The 15,028-nt window shown below is 45.4% G+C and overlaps 7 protein-coding genes across 7 annotated transcripts, besides 1 other annotated feature; 5 read left to right on the top strand and 2 right to left on the bottom strand.

The window, feature by feature from the left end:
• Positions 1-555: 555 nt before the first annotated feature.
• On the top strand, positions 556-1,597 carry TSTA_057550 (enoyl-CoA hydratase/isomerase family protein; the record flags this gene model as incomplete). Its single annotated transcript, XM_002487331.1, has 2 exons — positions 556-1,367; positions 1,456-1,597. 2 exons carry the CDS (start codon positions 556-558, stop codon positions 1,595-1,597), a joined length of 954 nt encoding a protein of 317 aa, XP_002487376.1.
• Positions 1,598-2,664: 1,067 nt separating this feature from the next.
• TSTA_057560 (Mn superoxide dismutase MnSOD) lies at positions 2,665-3,505 on the bottom strand. The gene is made up of 3 exons (XM_002487332.1): positions 3,429-3,505; positions 2,872-3,372; positions 2,665-2,815 (listed from the first exon to the last, which is right to left on the bottom strand). The coding sequence occupies exons 1-3, from the start codon at positions 3,462-3,464 to the stop codon at positions 2,702-2,704; spliced, it is 651 nt and encodes a 216-aa protein (XP_002487377.1). The 5' UTR covers positions 3,465-3,505; the 3' UTR covers positions 2,665-2,701.
• A 361-nt stretch (positions 3,506-3,866) lies between these two features.
• Positions 3,867-5,550, bottom strand: TSTA_057570 (aminotransferase, classes I and II family; the record flags this gene model as incomplete). Its single annotated transcript, XM_002487333.1, has 5 exons — positions 5,283-5,550; positions 5,176-5,217; positions 4,422-5,113; positions 4,193-4,360; positions 3,867-4,122 (listed from the first exon to the last, which is right to left on the bottom strand). Exons 1-5 carry the CDS (start codon positions 5,466-5,468, stop codon positions 3,867-3,869), a joined length of 1,344 nt encoding a protein of 447 aa, XP_002487378.1. The 5' UTR covers positions 5,469-5,550.
• A 575-nt stretch (positions 5,551-6,125) lies between these two features.
• Positions 6,126-7,273, top strand: TSTA_057580 (uncharacterized protein; the record flags this gene model as incomplete). Its single annotated transcript, XM_002487334.1, has 2 exons — positions 6,126-6,145; positions 6,193-7,273. The coding sequence occupies 2 exons, from the start codon at positions 6,126-6,128 to the stop codon at positions 7,271-7,273; spliced, it is 1,101 nt and encodes a 366-aa protein (XP_002487379.1).
• Positions 6,475-6,547: a microsatellite.
• Positions 7,274-7,770: 497 nt separating the features above from the next.
• Positions 7,771-8,308, top strand: TSTA_057590 (uncharacterized protein; the record flags this gene model as incomplete). Its single annotated transcript, XM_002487335.1, has 3 exons — positions 7,771-8,177; positions 8,218-8,243; positions 8,289-8,308. The coding sequence occupies 3 exons, from the start codon at positions 7,771-7,773 to the stop codon at positions 8,306-8,308; spliced, it is 453 nt and encodes a 150-aa protein (XP_002487380.1).
• A 1,474-nt stretch (positions 8,309-9,782) lies between these two features.
• Positions 9,783-11,995, top strand: TSTA_057600 (MFS transporter, putative; the record flags this gene model as incomplete). Its single annotated transcript, XM_002487336.1, has 9 exons — positions 9,783-9,846; positions 9,904-9,995; positions 10,055-10,417; positions 10,473-10,628; positions 10,685-11,011; positions 11,066-11,099; positions 11,158-11,269; positions 11,320-11,578; positions 11,637-11,995. The coding sequence occupies 9 exons, from the start codon at positions 9,783-9,785 to the stop codon at positions 11,874-11,876; spliced, it is 1,647 nt and encodes a 548-aa protein (XP_002487381.1). The 3' UTR covers positions 11,877-11,995.
• A 496-nt stretch (positions 11,996-12,491) lies between these two features.
• TSTA_057610 (oxidoreductase, putative) lies at positions 12,492-14,586 on the top strand (the record flags this gene model as incomplete). The annotated part of the gene is made up of 2 exons (XM_002487337.1): positions 12,492-12,649; positions 12,702-14,586. The coding sequence occupies 2 exons, from the start codon at positions 12,492-12,494 to the stop codon at positions 14,449-14,451; spliced, it is 1,908 nt and encodes a 635-aa protein (XP_002487382.1). The 3' UTR covers positions 14,452-14,586.
• Positions 14,587-15,028: the final 442 nt, after the last annotated feature.

Consider the following 15,028-nt stretch of genomic DNA (forward strand, 5'->3'; position numbering starts at 1 on the left):
CCTCGATTTAGCGCTAGGCTCTTTTACGGTTTCTACAATGTATGAAATCAACAGCTGCAAAGACTCCTTTAGGGAGACGCGAGTAAGTCCACGACCAACACCACATTCACATCACCAGCACGCCCTAGATGCCGTGTATAACCGAAGCAGATGGAGATAGACCGGAGCTGTCATTACTGTGACTGGGGGTCTTCTGGTGATTACTATTGTGTATTTGGTTGCAATTGTATGCGTATTGTGCCCACTGATTGTGACTTGCCGCTGTACGGTTTACCTTGTACCTGTTAAGTCGCAACTGTATCAGGACACCAACAATTGCTCACGGACATGCAAGCTCCCCATGGGGTTATGGATATGCGGCACAGACAGGTTTGCTATGGATTACATATCATAAATACAGCCAATGGCCTTCAGATATAGACGAGACAGCCATGCCAGATGACAAATGGGTGACTCCATTTATCCGAGGTTCAAGTGTCCATCAACCCTTCCCCTCATTCTGCTAACTAGGACCTCAGTACGTGCAAGACCAAACAAACCTAGGATCATACCGCAATGTCTTCACCTGAAAACTCCGTCGAAATCTCCAAAACCCCTGAAGGCATAACAACCATTACCCTCAACCGACCACACAGACGCAACGCAATCGACCATCCAACCGCCAAAACTCTCTACCATTCCATCCTCGATTTTGAGAATGACGAAACACAGAAAGTAGGTATTTTGTATGGTGCCGGGGGAAGTTTTTGTGCGGGCTTTGATCTGCACGAAGTAGCCAAAGCATCATCATCATCAACTTCCGGTAACGATGAGAAAGGTAATCAGTACAAAGGACCCAGATTCAACGTTGAGTCTGAGCGTGTTCAAGGACGAAATGCAGGGCCCATTGGACCTTCTCGTCTTCAAGTACGCAAACCACTCATCAGCGCTGTGGCAGGGTATGCAGTCGCAGGAGGACTAGAACTGAGTCTCATCGCGGACATTCGCGTTGCAGAGGAAAACGCCATCTTTGGGGTTTTTTGTCGCCGGTTCGGCGTACCCCTGATTGACGGCGGCACAGTCCGACTACAGGCCATTATTGGCTTGGGCCGAGCGCTGGATATGATTCTCACAGGTCGCGGAGTCACTGCGCAGGAAGGTTTGCAAATGGGCCTCGTGAATCGAGTCGTTGGTCAAGGGGAGGCGCTAAATGAAGCCGTTAAGATTGCGAAACAGCTTGTTGCGTTTCCGCAGTTGTGTATGAATGTGGATCGGGCCTCGTGTTATTATGCTGCTTACGAGGCTAGTTCGTTTCAGGATGCGTTGAGGAATGAGTTTGGGAATGGGGAGAGAGTTATTATGGAGGAGGGTGTTTACGGGGCAGCGAAGTTTGTGGCTGGGGTTGGGAGACATGGAGCTAATATTTGATCTGGTACTATGTCTGCCTTATACTGATATTATTGCCCTCCATGATAGTCTGCAAGTCTTCCATAACTATTTGGGACAGGTCAAAGTTGAAGAGCCGACTTATAATATGATATTGCATGGAGAAATTGACAATGGGGCTGGAATCACAAAGCCCCAAAAGGCCCCTGTCATTCAACCAAGACCCTATTAAGATAAGCTACTGATAGAGGCAACAACAATTAAAGCATATGAAAAGTGATTTCCATCTAAGTTACTCAGTTAAAACAAGATAAGAGTTATATCCACGTCCACAATCGAAGTTAACTACATCTCGGATCAATTCCACCCAATAACCCCCTTCCCAACAACATTCATCTCACTCACCCCTTTACTAGAAGATAGCAACGTCGCCTGTCTCCCCACAATCCCTGATTCTGAAACGCCAAAATCAAGCTTATACGGAAGCGCAAATTCGATTCTTCCCGTTTCGTGTTGTGGTCTTAGTTTGAATGAGTATAGTGGTTGGCTTTTTGCAAGGTCTGTGGGACTAAGGAGGTCACCGTATTTTCTGAATAGAATTGTCAGGTAAAACAATACAGAACGAAAAATCTGGGATATTGGCCTACTCGATCCGCATTGTGAAAGATGTTATGTCTCGTAAAGTATGCAAGGAATTGTGGTCTGGTGTACTCAGCGTAGCGTGAGTCTGATGAGAGTTTTCGGTGTTGCGGAAAGAGAGCACAAGCTCTGAGGGATATGGTTTTGTGTTTTGATAAGGGAATATAGAGGCAATTAGGCCACCTCGGCTGGCTCGAGGGTTCATGTCGCCACACATGATATATGTATTCTGATGCTCTTATATTTGATATTCTATGTTTGCACAAACAATGAGGGTGCCCAGGTGAGAAATGTGAGAAATGTACGTCGAGCTGGTGAGTTTGAGATTTGTAGAAGTTAGCGTAGTTTGTAAGTCGAGAATGGATGGGATTCTTGTCCTTATATCGGTGGCTCATTGTTGCTCAAATCTGCTCAAATGGGTGCTTACAGGGTACCCATCGAGGAAAGAAGGTATTCCAGGCAATTGGACCATGCTCACGGCCCAATTGAATGAAGTTAAGGGATTGTTATCAGGTGTATACAGTCCGACTGCTGACAATATCGGAAATAGAGATGTGCATTGAACTACTTCAGAATCTCGGTCATTTTGCCCAAGTTTTACTTCCCGGTTATTCCACTGGATCGCTACTCGCTATCTATGGGGCTTCTGCAGAGTTACAGCCAACCGAGTCTTACTCAATGTATCTTATTTAGGAAGTTATAGCTTGAATGAGACTTCTCCCTGAATACCCTGCAAGAATCTCTCCTCGACTACCTTCCAGTTTATAATCTTCCAGATCTCAGTCACATATCCGGCCTTGTTATTGAGATACTAAACAGAGAATTCATCATTAGTACTTCTCCAGCAATCAGTTAAGAATTACTAACCTGCAAATAATACGCATGCTCCCACATATCCACCCCAAAAAGCGGCACAACACTACTATCCGGAGTAACGACCGAGTCCTGATCTTTAGTCGTTACAATCTCCAAGCTCCTAATCTTCTTCTCCGGTAGTCCCTGTCTGACGACAAGCCATCCCCATCCACTCCCCTGAATCCCAAGAAGGGTCTGCTTAAAGTCCTCAATGAATTGGGCTAGACTACCCCATTTAGCTTCAACCGCGGCTTTCACGTTAGGCGCAACAGTATCGATGTTGGTTTCTGCTGAAGGTGCAGGTGCAAGATTGCGCCAGAATAGGGAGTGATTGATGTGGCCGCCACCGTTGAATTTGATCTTTTGTTGAAGGGCGAGTAGTGCGGGGATGTCGTTGGAGGTACTGGCGGCTTGTTGTGCGGAAAGGGCTGCGTTGAGGTTGTTGATGTATGTTTGGTGATGTTTCTGGTGGTGGAGGGTCATGATTTCTGCTGATATAACCGGTTCTAGGGCCTTGGTTTTGAATTAGCTGGTTCTCTTAGTGGAGGTATGGCTCTAAGTGAACTCACATCGTAGGGATAAGGTAAAGGGGGGAGTGTATACATCTTGACTGTGTTAGCTGTCTGCTTTCTGTATGATGTACGATGAAGAAGAGAATCAGTAATGAATGGAAGACAGTCCAGGACTGTAGATAACTAAGGATGCTCTTATACCCCTCCTGGTGTCGGTAACTACCAAGGTACATCTGCACCCCTCCTAGTCCACTCCTCTCGTGTCAGTCCGTACTCTAATATTGCACCATTCTAACAAGCTTGATTGGACTGTATTGACGGTGGAGATGGCCACTTCTAAGATTCTGCGCGGGTTTGAGCACATTTGAGTGTCTATCGGGATGAATAGCCCTAGCCCTAACCCTAATGTCATTCTATCGTCTAACTGTTGAAGATGATTCTATATTTTTTTCTGCATGATCCGCATAAAATTTCGCAATCCTATAGAGATCGCGGTTAGTGCTGGTTGAATATGAGGTAAATCGTAACTAACCTTGACAAACCCTCCTTCAGAGTGTCCATTTCCATCGAGAATATAACGCGAAACCATCCTGGGGCTTCATTATGATAGGCTTGGCCAGACGACATTTCCACGCCGGCTGTTTGAAGTTGTTTGGATAATTGCGTCTCTGCAACCCACTCGTCTTGAGTGTTGGCAATGTTAATGTCTAGGCATTTGGACAAGTCGATCCAGAGAAATAAGCCCGCATTACTGAGCAGGAGGTTTGTTAGTTATTGAGGTATCACTGTTTCTTCATGGAAAGGTGAAGAGAAAAACATACGCGCCTGGTGAATAAGGGATACCCGCCTCTTCCAGAGCTCGTACAGCAAAATCGCTATGTGAACGCAGTAGCGCGCGGCTGTCTCGAAGGAAAACTTTTATGAATTCATGGTCGTCGAGAATAGTAGTGGCAATGCTGATTGATACATGAGAAGGCCAATGGAATCGACTGTGGTGTCGTCACCGGTAAGAAAATTATGAATGAACGAGCAGCCACAAGAGTGACTTACCTGATCGAAAGAGCCGCCTGCATGAGTCTCTGATTCTGGCTAATCAAACATCCAAGCCTTAACCCAGCCGCTGCGAAATCCTTTGACATCCCGTACAATACATGGATCAGGGACGGATCTACACCAAGAGGGACCGGATCGATTGATAGAACCGAAACAAAGCCGCTAGAAAAGTCATCGTATACTGACAACCCGTATATCTCGTCACTAGTCAGATGTACCTGATACTTTTGACAGAATTGCATTAGAGCCTCCAAGGTCTTGCGCGGGTAGCATCGACCGAGTGGATTGTGTGGATTACAGATTAGAAGAGCCCGGATCGGGACACCATTCTGGTCTCGAGCTTCCAAGAAAGTTTTCTCGTACCGAGAAACAGCCTGTTCACTGAATGGGTCGTCTTCGTGGAATGGAGTATAGATTAGTTGGCAGCCGGAAGGCACTTGTAAATCTCCGTTGAAGGCGCCGTAGATCGGTTGACCCAGCAAGATCCCGTCACCGGGATCAGTCAGAGTCAAGGCAACGATCGAATTTAAGCTTGTTACGCCACTTGTAAAAAGAATATGGTCCGCTGAGACCGGCCTAACAGGGTGGAAGTACGTGTTGAGTAGCTTCGCCATGGCTGCGCGAAGACGTTCGGGGCCAAAGGGGCCTTCGTCATAAGTGAGACTAGCATTGTCAAGAGCCGGTGCTGCCTGTGTATCCATATTAGCCGATTCATTGTGTTTCTATGTAGTAGAAGGGTAGATAGTCTTACCTTTGTGCGGACATATTCAAGCAATACATCTTGCATCAGGAACTGCAGCTCATCAATTAATCAAGCATACTTTATGTGAATGCAGATACTGGCCGTAGAATGCTTACATTCTCTGCATTCCCAAAAGATACAAGGCCCGACTTATTTTCCTTGCTGAAAAGTGTCCTTGAACGAAGGTATCCATTGGCTAAACCAGCCTTCGCGTACCTTTCCCCGCGGTTGGATATCATGTCGCAATAGTCGGGGAGATGTTCGCTAATATGGATGTAGAACTGTTGTACTTTTTTCCACATTCACCATGTACTATAATATATCAGAAGTTATACTCGACCGTCAGTACCTCTGGCAGTAGATGAATTTGCGCTGTCCATTGCTGAATAATGTCAATGCATTGAGGGAACAAAAAAAGTCATCACACTAAATGCAATTAGAGCGGGTGAAAACATGAACTTGATTGGCTGCATCTGATACCTATTTAATTGGGTTTCTCGAATAGAGAATGAGTGAATGTGCGTACAGCTACTCTATGGCTGAGTGCTGCATAACAGGGCGAAATTAGGGCTAACCGACGTGGTGATCCAACTCGACCGGATGAGTACCAATGGCTGGTTAATGCGATTCTATACAGAGAGACACGAGCAGTTGATGAGAAATAACGTATCGTTGAAAAGCGTTGCTAGGCTCAATTGAGGAAAAAAAGTCAAGGCGAAAATGCATATTACCTGGTATATCAATCAGGCAGACATACATTCAATTCACATTCAATAGCATGTAAAGACACTACACCCTGGATGACATACAGAGCTGGAGTATAATAACCCTAGTCGAGCCGTTTTAAGCAGCCCAGGTGGAAATAAAATTTACCTACCTCCCAACTTCTGAATATTTAGAAAGTTCACGTTCGCTTCTCCCCATACTTGTGTCGAATGTTTCCTGGGCCCGTATGAGAAATGGATTGGTCATTCGCGAAGTAAGTCATCAACAAATCTGAGAAAGCAGGTACTAAATCTTGAACAGGCACATTTGGTCGCCGTGTTGCAAATTTAAACTTGGTAACCAAAAGGAAATCGTCACCGTGCATTCGGCGCCTATAGCAGATCTGTCGCCTGCGTTGGCTGATGTTCTGAATAATAAGCCTGGATATATCGACTGGCCGGAGGTGACCAAGGAAACTTTCACTCGGCTTTGCGAATTTGCCTATTTGAATGACTATACACCACCGGCAAGTCGAGAAATCGAATCTCGTCGATCTGAAGCAGTACATGAATCTGAGGCTGAGGCTAAGAATGATGTACCTGCACCCGAACCTGAACCCGAACCTGAACTCGAACCTGAACTCAAATCTAAATCCGAACCTGATCCTGAACCTGAAGATGCACCCGAGATTTGGCCAGAGCCTGAGACATTAGAGAGCGATCGATGGGGGACGCCTAGCATGAGCTTTAGCAGCTACAAGAAAAACAAGAAAAACAGGAAAAAGAAAGGTACTCTGGATCCAATGCAGGACATAGTTCCGGATCCGCCTAAACCTACAGCTACATGGTGGCAGCAGATTTCACCGCATCAAAAGGAAAACGTGCGAGACGACTACACTAATGGCGTTTGGCCCTCTGAACCAGATAATCACGAGCCAGTATTACCTGTTACAGAACGGACCATTCGATACAGCGAACTTCGGAACATGTTCTCACAGTTGACGTACACTCCAAAAAGACAGATCCATCAATTCCAACCAAAACCGAATGCAAAGCCAACAGAGGACTTCACACCCGTGTTTCTAGGACACGCCGAGCTCTATATTCTAGCTCATGGATATGATATCAAGGATCTTCGAGAACTAATCCTTCTCAAACTCCAGCAAACGCTGCAAGACTTCATCGTCTATGAAACAAGCGTGGCGAGTATTCTAGATTTCGTTCGATTTGCATATAAAAGAAAATCAAAGACCGGAGAAATGAAGGGATTGAGACGTCTGGTGACCGTCTATGTGGTGTCGATTCTAGGTCAGATTGGTGACCGAGAGGAATTTCAGAGTTTGTTAGCTGAAGGAGGAGATTTTGTAGTAGACTTTTGGCGCACTATATGGACTGGATTTTGATTTTATGTTTTCTGATTGAGGTTGAATTGCTGTACGAATCGTCAAGGTAGAAATGTTCATGAAGTTGGGAGTATCCATCACATTTCCCACATTTGTAAAAATTGATCCTGGTAGAGACACTCCAAAAGTTTACTGCATGAATCATCCAACGGTCCGCACATAAATTAATTTTTTGACAAGGAAGAACAAAATCCAGATGTCTCTTCCTTTCATTATAAATCACCTCATTCATAACATGTCAGAAAAAATCGCGAGCGCGCAGCAATCTAGCTCGATAGATTCCTATACCAGGATAAAACAAAGTGGTGACCCTGATACAAAATCTCAAACAACACATCTTTCAAGGTATATAAGAATGGATTTCGTGGACTCAAATTAATCTATTGGTACCGATCTCATCAGCAAGGGACCACCAACAAAGCTCTACATCCAATCTTTCATCCCAAGCAGCCACGGTTATTTCAATACCAGCATTTCGTAAACTGCCTCAACGAAAGATGGACCTCGATCCAAATGAAGCCGGTTACCGACTATATTTAGCTGCTTGCGAAGATATGCACAACGTGACTAGAGAACCTGATCCCAATGATCTTCTTCATGTGTGGTTCGAAAAGCACCAAGATTTCCGCCGCCAATGGCGCCTAACTCGACTGAATCCATTGCCTGGCCGTACTGAAATTGAACGCATCAATAACTGGTTCAAGACGCGACCGGAAATTTTCTTGGAATTTCGTAAAGAAGTTTTGCTACACCCCGGAGCGAATATTCCAATACCGTACGATTTCGGCGAATTAGTCGCGATCGAAGCTATTTACGGAGGTCGAATTGAGATTGATGTGAAAGTATTGATGGAAATGTCCGATGCAGCTTTATTATGTCGAATGGAGATTGGCTTTGAGGCTCTGTACGAAATCACGCCAGCTAATTATCTGGCGATATTCAAGGATGCTCCTGCAGATGTTATTGATACGTTGAATAAGCGGGCAAACTTGAAATTTCTGCCACATTGGACTAGTGAGTCTCACTGGTATATGATATTGACGAATCATGATGGCTCGGACGCTGATAACGAAGACTCGGATTGTGATTAAGACTTGTGAAGTTGGAAGTAGCTGTTATTAATACTACTGCAAGGAATACGAGGGCTTTCCGGCTCTTATGCCATGAGCATACAGCTATAGTGCCAGGGCCCGTTCTCGCTCCACCAATACCATTTCCAGCGTCGGCATTCAATCCAGCTGCTTTGTGATCGCCTCACATGTCACAGGCGCTTGATTGATACATACACCCTTCGTTTCAACAGTTACCTGTTTGTATCAACAAGAAATTTGTCTTTCCCTATGTTTTGGAGACGTTCCAATCTGATTTGGAAGCTCGGCAATATGCCGAAGCAAACTTATCAGGAGCTGAGCTGGCTCATCTAGTTGATTATGCCAAGCTAGAGCTCAGCAGTCCTCTTGTTTCTGGCCTAGCTTCAAGTTTTCTAGTCAAGATTGCCAATATTTCTACTCCGTCATGTCAGCCCCTTTCTTCCGGCAAATTAAATGCCCGAATCTTAATCTTTGTACTGAATAGTGATATGTATCACTTCCAGATTGCCGGAATCTTGGGGCTTAGGGCTTGATTCAATGGCAAACTGTAAACGGGAGTAGAAACACTAGGTCGCTGGGACTGTATCATATTTTTCTACCATAGACCTATTTTTCGCCTTAAAGCGTCTGGAGTATTGTCCGTAGTCCAGTTCTTTTGATGGTATCACTTAGGTCACTGTAGAGCATGTGACTTGACGACCTTGCATATTTCGAATCGGGCCATCCGACAGTGTCTCGAAAACGTCGAGAAGAGAAGAACTCGTCGGCAACATAAGCCAATAAGACGACATAAAATGAGATGTACTCTTTCGCCGAATTGGACGTGCGCTGAGAAGATAACAATGTAAGCAGCGGCGCCCTGTTCTCCGCAACGAGCTGGGCAGCTACTAGCTAGTAGGTAGTGATAATGCATCCAAAACACCATCCCTCGATATCAAGAAACTTGATACCAGCATCCGAAATACTCCATCAGGAAAGTACTTCCGATATCTTCAAGTCGAACTTTCAAAGATAGATCCTCGCTTTGAGCTTCCAGTGACGCAGATGGCAGGCTTATCTTAAGTCACTTGATATAGTTAGATTAACGTTAAGCCTTATCGCATTGATAGACGACGGGGCTCAAGATTGATTAAGGTACCGCTTGTTGATTCCGGTCCAATTAGAGGAGGTACTGCCTGTTGGACGTACACATAGGCTTTTTTTAGCTAGCTTGACTTTTGCGCGTTCACTTGCCCTTGTTGCTATCGTTGATTGTCAAAATGCGGGGTACCGAAGATAACGGATATCTGACTTCTGTATCTAGATGGTTGTTGTTATTATATGCTTGTTTACTATTTAAACACCGGTACGACTCTTGACAATGGCATCGAGTAGTATAGGTCGCGTGGTGTGCACCTGGATACGATCTAAGAATCACAATGGACCCTGATACAATTGATACATACCAGAAGGACGTTCCTGGGACGGTCTACTTTGTCGATGGTAGGTGCAACATATACATTTTCAATTGGAAATGCCATGCTGATATATCGCTTATAGTCTATAAGAATAAAGTCGACGAGCCCGAGACTCCTGTTCAGCAAGATATCGTTCTCCTTCCTCGTCCTCTAGACACACCGAGGGACCCATTGGTATGTCCTCTCTTTTCCATGTACCGTTAGAGTAGAGAAGGTACTAACCATAGCACCAGAATTGGCCCAAATACAAGAAAATATGGAGCCTCGTCCTCGCCACCCTGTTCGCCTGCGTCATGTCCTACGGTGAAAACAACCTAGGCGCAGCATGGACCACAATCTCTGAAGAAGCGGACGTGTCATTGACGAACATGAACGGCGGTTCCGCCCTCAATTATCTCTTGCTTGGGTTTGTGAATATTCTCTGGATTCCCACTGCAATGAAATGGGGTCGCAAGATTGTGTTTATTGCTAGTATGACTATCAATATGGGTACCGCGTTGTGGAATGCTTATTTCCAGGGGACTGTGCAATGGTATCTCAATTGTATGATTGGGGGCTTCGGGACAAGTGCTTATCAGGCTATTATTCAGCTTACTGTATTATCCCTTTCTCTTTGCGGTGAAGTTTACGCATGATCTAACGGAGATTTAGATATTTGACATGTTCTTCGCGCACCAGCGAGGTACGAGCTTAGCTTTTTACGTCTGGGGCCAACAGCTGGGGAGTATCTTGGGCTTGATTACCGGCGGTTATATTGCTGAAGGACCGGGCTGGAGATGGAGTTGCAAGATAGCTGCAATTTTGAGTGTAGGTACTCCCCCCGAACTCTACACTCTCAGTTGACTAACAAGCAGTAACTGAAGGGAGCCGTCGTTTTTCTGTTCATCTTCACTTTCGACGATTCTCTTTTCCCTCGTCATGTTTTGGGAGATGCCAGAATCAATCCCTCATTGCCAACTACGCAGCCCGAGAACATTGAGCAGAATGTACCCCTGCGTGAAGTGAATAAGAAAGAACAGCCCGAAACTATGACTCGACAGGTTACTACAGGTGAAGGAGTTATGGACCTTCTGCCACGTAACTACTGGCAGGTCCTTGTGCCTATCCACAGATTTGAGCAGGACAAAACAAGTTGGTTTCAGTACTTTCGTCGGCCATTCTATCTGTTTCTTTTCCCAAATATCATTGTGGTAAGTACCTCTCCTCTGAGAAAGAATCCAACAATACGTTTAACGCTACATCAGGCCAGCGTAATATTCGCGTTCGCATGCACCGCAGGTATGTTAAAAGCAAAACATCTAAGCAGCGTTTCCCGCAAGCTAACCGGTGTCTGTAGGGATTGTCTCTTTCAACACAATCTCCGAGATCATGACAGAAGACCCCTACAACTGGGGAACTGGATCCACTGGCCTCATGTTCCTTGCTGCGCTCGTAGGCTCTTTCATCGGGTATATTCATCTCCCTTTCCAGTACAGCATTTATACTAACAATTCTGCAGCATGGGAACCGGCTCGCTCGGTGACCGCATCGTAATTCGCCTCGCTCGTCGCAATAATGGTTACAAAGAACCCGAAATGCGCTTATGGACTTTAGTGTTTAGCTTCATCTACGGTGCTGTTGGTTACATGATGTATGGCTGGGGCGCCAATGCCGGCGATTCATGGGTTCTTATCGCCATCGGACTGGGTAGTATGATTTCGCAACAGATCTCTGCAGCAAGTATTGCAACAACATACGCGATGGAGTGTTTTGAAGGCGTAACTCTCCCTCCCATTTGGCATGTTCCTCCAGGTCATCGGCTAATAGCAGATATAGATCTCAGGGGAACTCGTGGTGGTGTTGGCTATATGCTCCTCGTGCATCAACTTTGCCTTGTCATACTCTGTTCAGCCTTTCATAGATGCGACCAACTATGGTTATACATTTACGTTCTTTGGTTGTCTCGTTATGGCATCCATGGGGTTGGCGGTACCTACGGCTATATGGGGGAAGTCATGGCGTGGACGATGCGCAGAGCGGTATCGCAAGTTTATTGCAGAGGCTGTTATTGTGTGATTCCTCTTGTTCCAAGGTTGGTCCAGCCTAGCTATATGGAGCTTTGATCTCCTATATGTACGTGCATGTTGGGCTGGGTTCAATGCAACCAGCATGGCTGCCTGCCTGGTGACGGGGTATACATAGTTCTCAGTGTAAATGTGTTGAATATGAAGAAATTGGTCTCCAAGACTGTGGATTCTATCTCTACTTCAATACATTACGTAGCTAGCTGTATACCATCACGTATCCATTTCTGGGTCTTAAAGACTTTTGAACGAAGCCCTACATATTAGCCCTAGCCCTCAGTGACGCTCCATTTTTAGAAGATGCCCGTTCCTACTCTATAATACCTAGGTAAGATTCGATAGACTTGATTCTAAGCTCAACAGAACATTAAATCATGTGAATATATGAATTAAGTCTCAATAACTTGCTTATATACTCAAACAATAGATATCTGCCATGTTTGACTTCATGAACATCTGATGCCTGAAAGAACAGGCTGCCGAGAAAATCCCGAAGACCGACAAATACTCACCGCCTTCAAATTTCGAGATAAAATTTGTTCAGATCAAAAATATCTCCCAGAGAAGCAAATCCCATTAAATCAAGCCATTGCAATTTGAAACAGTCATGAAGCGCAAAACAGAAGAGACACATCAGTCCAATGGCCACCACGAGGCCAAAAAACGAGTCGTATCCGGCGACGCAGTGATTTCGCGCTTTCGCGATGGTCTGTTTGACCCGGCAGAACTTGAGAAGTATACCAAGAGCTATGCTGCTTCAGGACCGTGAGTTATGCCTTTGGGATTGGGGTCTCATAATCTGACATGGTTTAATTAGATACAAACACGGCGTGATATCACCCTTAATCGCTCCGGACCTTCTTCGCTCTGTGCGCAACGAGATCGAACAGAACCTCTCCTTCACCGAGAAGGAAACCGACATTTATAAAATTTTTCAGTCGGGCGACTTGGCGAATTTAGATGGATTGGATGATGCATCACTGTCACGATTACCGTCATTGCTGCAATTGCGCGATGCTCTGTACTCTGCAAAATTCCGCGCATACCTATCTTCGTTGACGGGATCCGGCGAACTGAGCGGGAAGAAAACTGATATGGCTATCAATGTTTATACTGAAGGCTGTCATTTGCTTTGCCATGACGATGTTATCGGCAGTCGTCGCGTGAGCTATATCCTTTACTTGACGGACCCCGACACGCCGTGGCAGGCTGAATGGGGTGGTGCATTGCGTCTGTACCCTACGACGACGGTCAAGGATGATAATGGTCAAGATATAAAGATTCCCAGTCCGGATTTTACGTTATCGATTCCACCGGCTTTCAATCAACTTAGTTTCTTCACTGTTCAGCCTGGCGAGAGTTTTCATGATGTCGAAGAAGTTTATCATCCATCGGAACAAGATAAAGGGAAACAGAAACGAGTGCGTATGGCGATCAGTGGGTGGTTTCATATCCCCCAAGAAGGTGAGGAAGGTTATGAGCCAGGATTAGAAGAGAGACTGGCTGAACGGAGCAGTCTATCTCAATTACAGGGTAGAAATGGTGATGCATATGATCGACCGCAGCCGCAACCTATTAATTGGGATGCGGAACCAGCACAACCAGACAGTGGCAAGGGTAAAGGGAAAGGCAAACAAGCTGTACAGACTGAAGATGCCGAAGAGCTTACAGAAGCGGATCTCGACTTTTTGTTGCAGTTCCTTGCCCCGTCGTACTTAACGCCAGATATTGCCGAGGAACTTTCGGAAGCATTTTCGAATGATTCTTCACTAAGCCTCGAGAAGGTTCTCTCTGAGAAGTTCGCTGCACGAGTACGAGAATATATTGAGAGGCAGGAGAAGAAGGAACTGCCAAGCTCTTCTGATGAGATCGAATCGAGCACAAACTGGAAAGTGGCTCGTCCGCCTCATAAACATCGTTATCTTTTCCAGCAACCACAAAACATTACCAGCAGCGATTCCGAGGCCAATCCAATCGAGGAACTACTGACCAAATACCTGCCATCACAAGCCTTTAGAAAATGGCTTACTTTGATTACTGGCGCAGACCGCCTAACGGATCATAACCTGTTGGTTCGCAGATTCCGTCGTGGTCAAGATTATACTCTAGCCAATAGCTACGAGGGTGAGGAGCCGCGATTGGAGTTTACGATCGGTCTTACTGCAACCCCAGGATGGGAGAAGGCAGATGTCAATAATGAAGAGGACGAGGACCTGGAAGAGAAAGAAGTCACAAAGAATGGGAAGGACGGCAGTACCGAAGCAGACGAATCGGATGGGAAGGAGAAAGAAGAACCTTCTGTGGGCGGCTACGAGATATACATGTCCGGTGATGACGACGAGGACGCAGGAGATGCGGCCATTTATAAAGCGGCTCATGGCGATGATGATGGAATCTTGTTCAGTATGGCCGCGGGCTGGAACCGTATGAGTATTGTTCTGAGGGATAGTGGCACGCTCAAGTTTGTCAAGTATGTCAGTGCTGCTGCACGGGGAGATCGATGGGATATAACGGGTGAAGTTGGTGTTGTTTTTGCCGATGACCAGGAGGAAGAGGAGGGTGAATAATCGATCTTGAATTTCGGATTTTGAAACTCGTATAAAAATTTCCACAAACAAGAAAAGCTGGTTTTTTACGATCTATACTATCTGATAGATAACATTTACGATTTACATGGTCCCAAACGAAATTTATACATCTCCAACATATCATGATCTAAAACGTACGAATCACGGAAGCTTGGACTAGATGTATTGGCGAGTCCGGAGCATACCGGCTGTGCCACATGAACCCAGCAGTTTATCTGCTCTCATTCTGGTTAATTCTTCCACTCAAATTACCGGCTCAAACTTGAGATCAAGACTTCCCTTAGTCTACTTCAGAAATCGCATCTGCACAGTCTCCCCTACAGTCGTTCTTAATCTCACTACGGGACTAGGGCTTCTAAACCCCCTAAATTGCTGACATTGCATCAAACCTGGAGACAAAGAAAAAGAAAATATTTCCACAGCCCAGAAGTCATAATTAATCTATTTCATGCAGCACCATTCTTATGTATGCACACTATTTATAGTCCTAAAATGCTTGCGGCAGTTTTTATGGACATTTACATGTTCATTCATGCGACATATAGCCTCCCGACAT

This window comes from Talaromyces stipitatus, genomic scaffold (assembly GCF_000003125.1).
Source record: "Talaromyces stipitatus ATCC 10500 scf_1105507295487 genomic scaffold, whole genome shotgun sequence".
NCBI lineage: Eukaryota > Fungi > Ascomycota > Eurotiomycetes > Eurotiales > Trichocomaceae > Talaromyces > Talaromyces stipitatus.

What these genes read in the sequence shown, in the direction of transcription:
- TSTA_057560 (XM_002487332.1), bottom strand. Translation starts at nt 3,464, where the DNA reads ATGTATACACTCCCCCCTTTACCTTATCCCTACGAT. An exon ending in CTTTACCTTATCCCTACGAT is followed by an intron (nt 3,373 to 3,428) that starts GTGAGTTCACTT and finishes TTCAAAACCAAG; the next exon opens with GCCCTAGAACCGGTTATATC. An exon ending in AGCATGCGTATTATTTGCAG is followed by an intron (nt 2,816 to 2,871) that starts GTTAGTAATTCT and finishes TTCTCTGTTTAG; the next exon opens with TATCTCAATAACAAGGCCGG.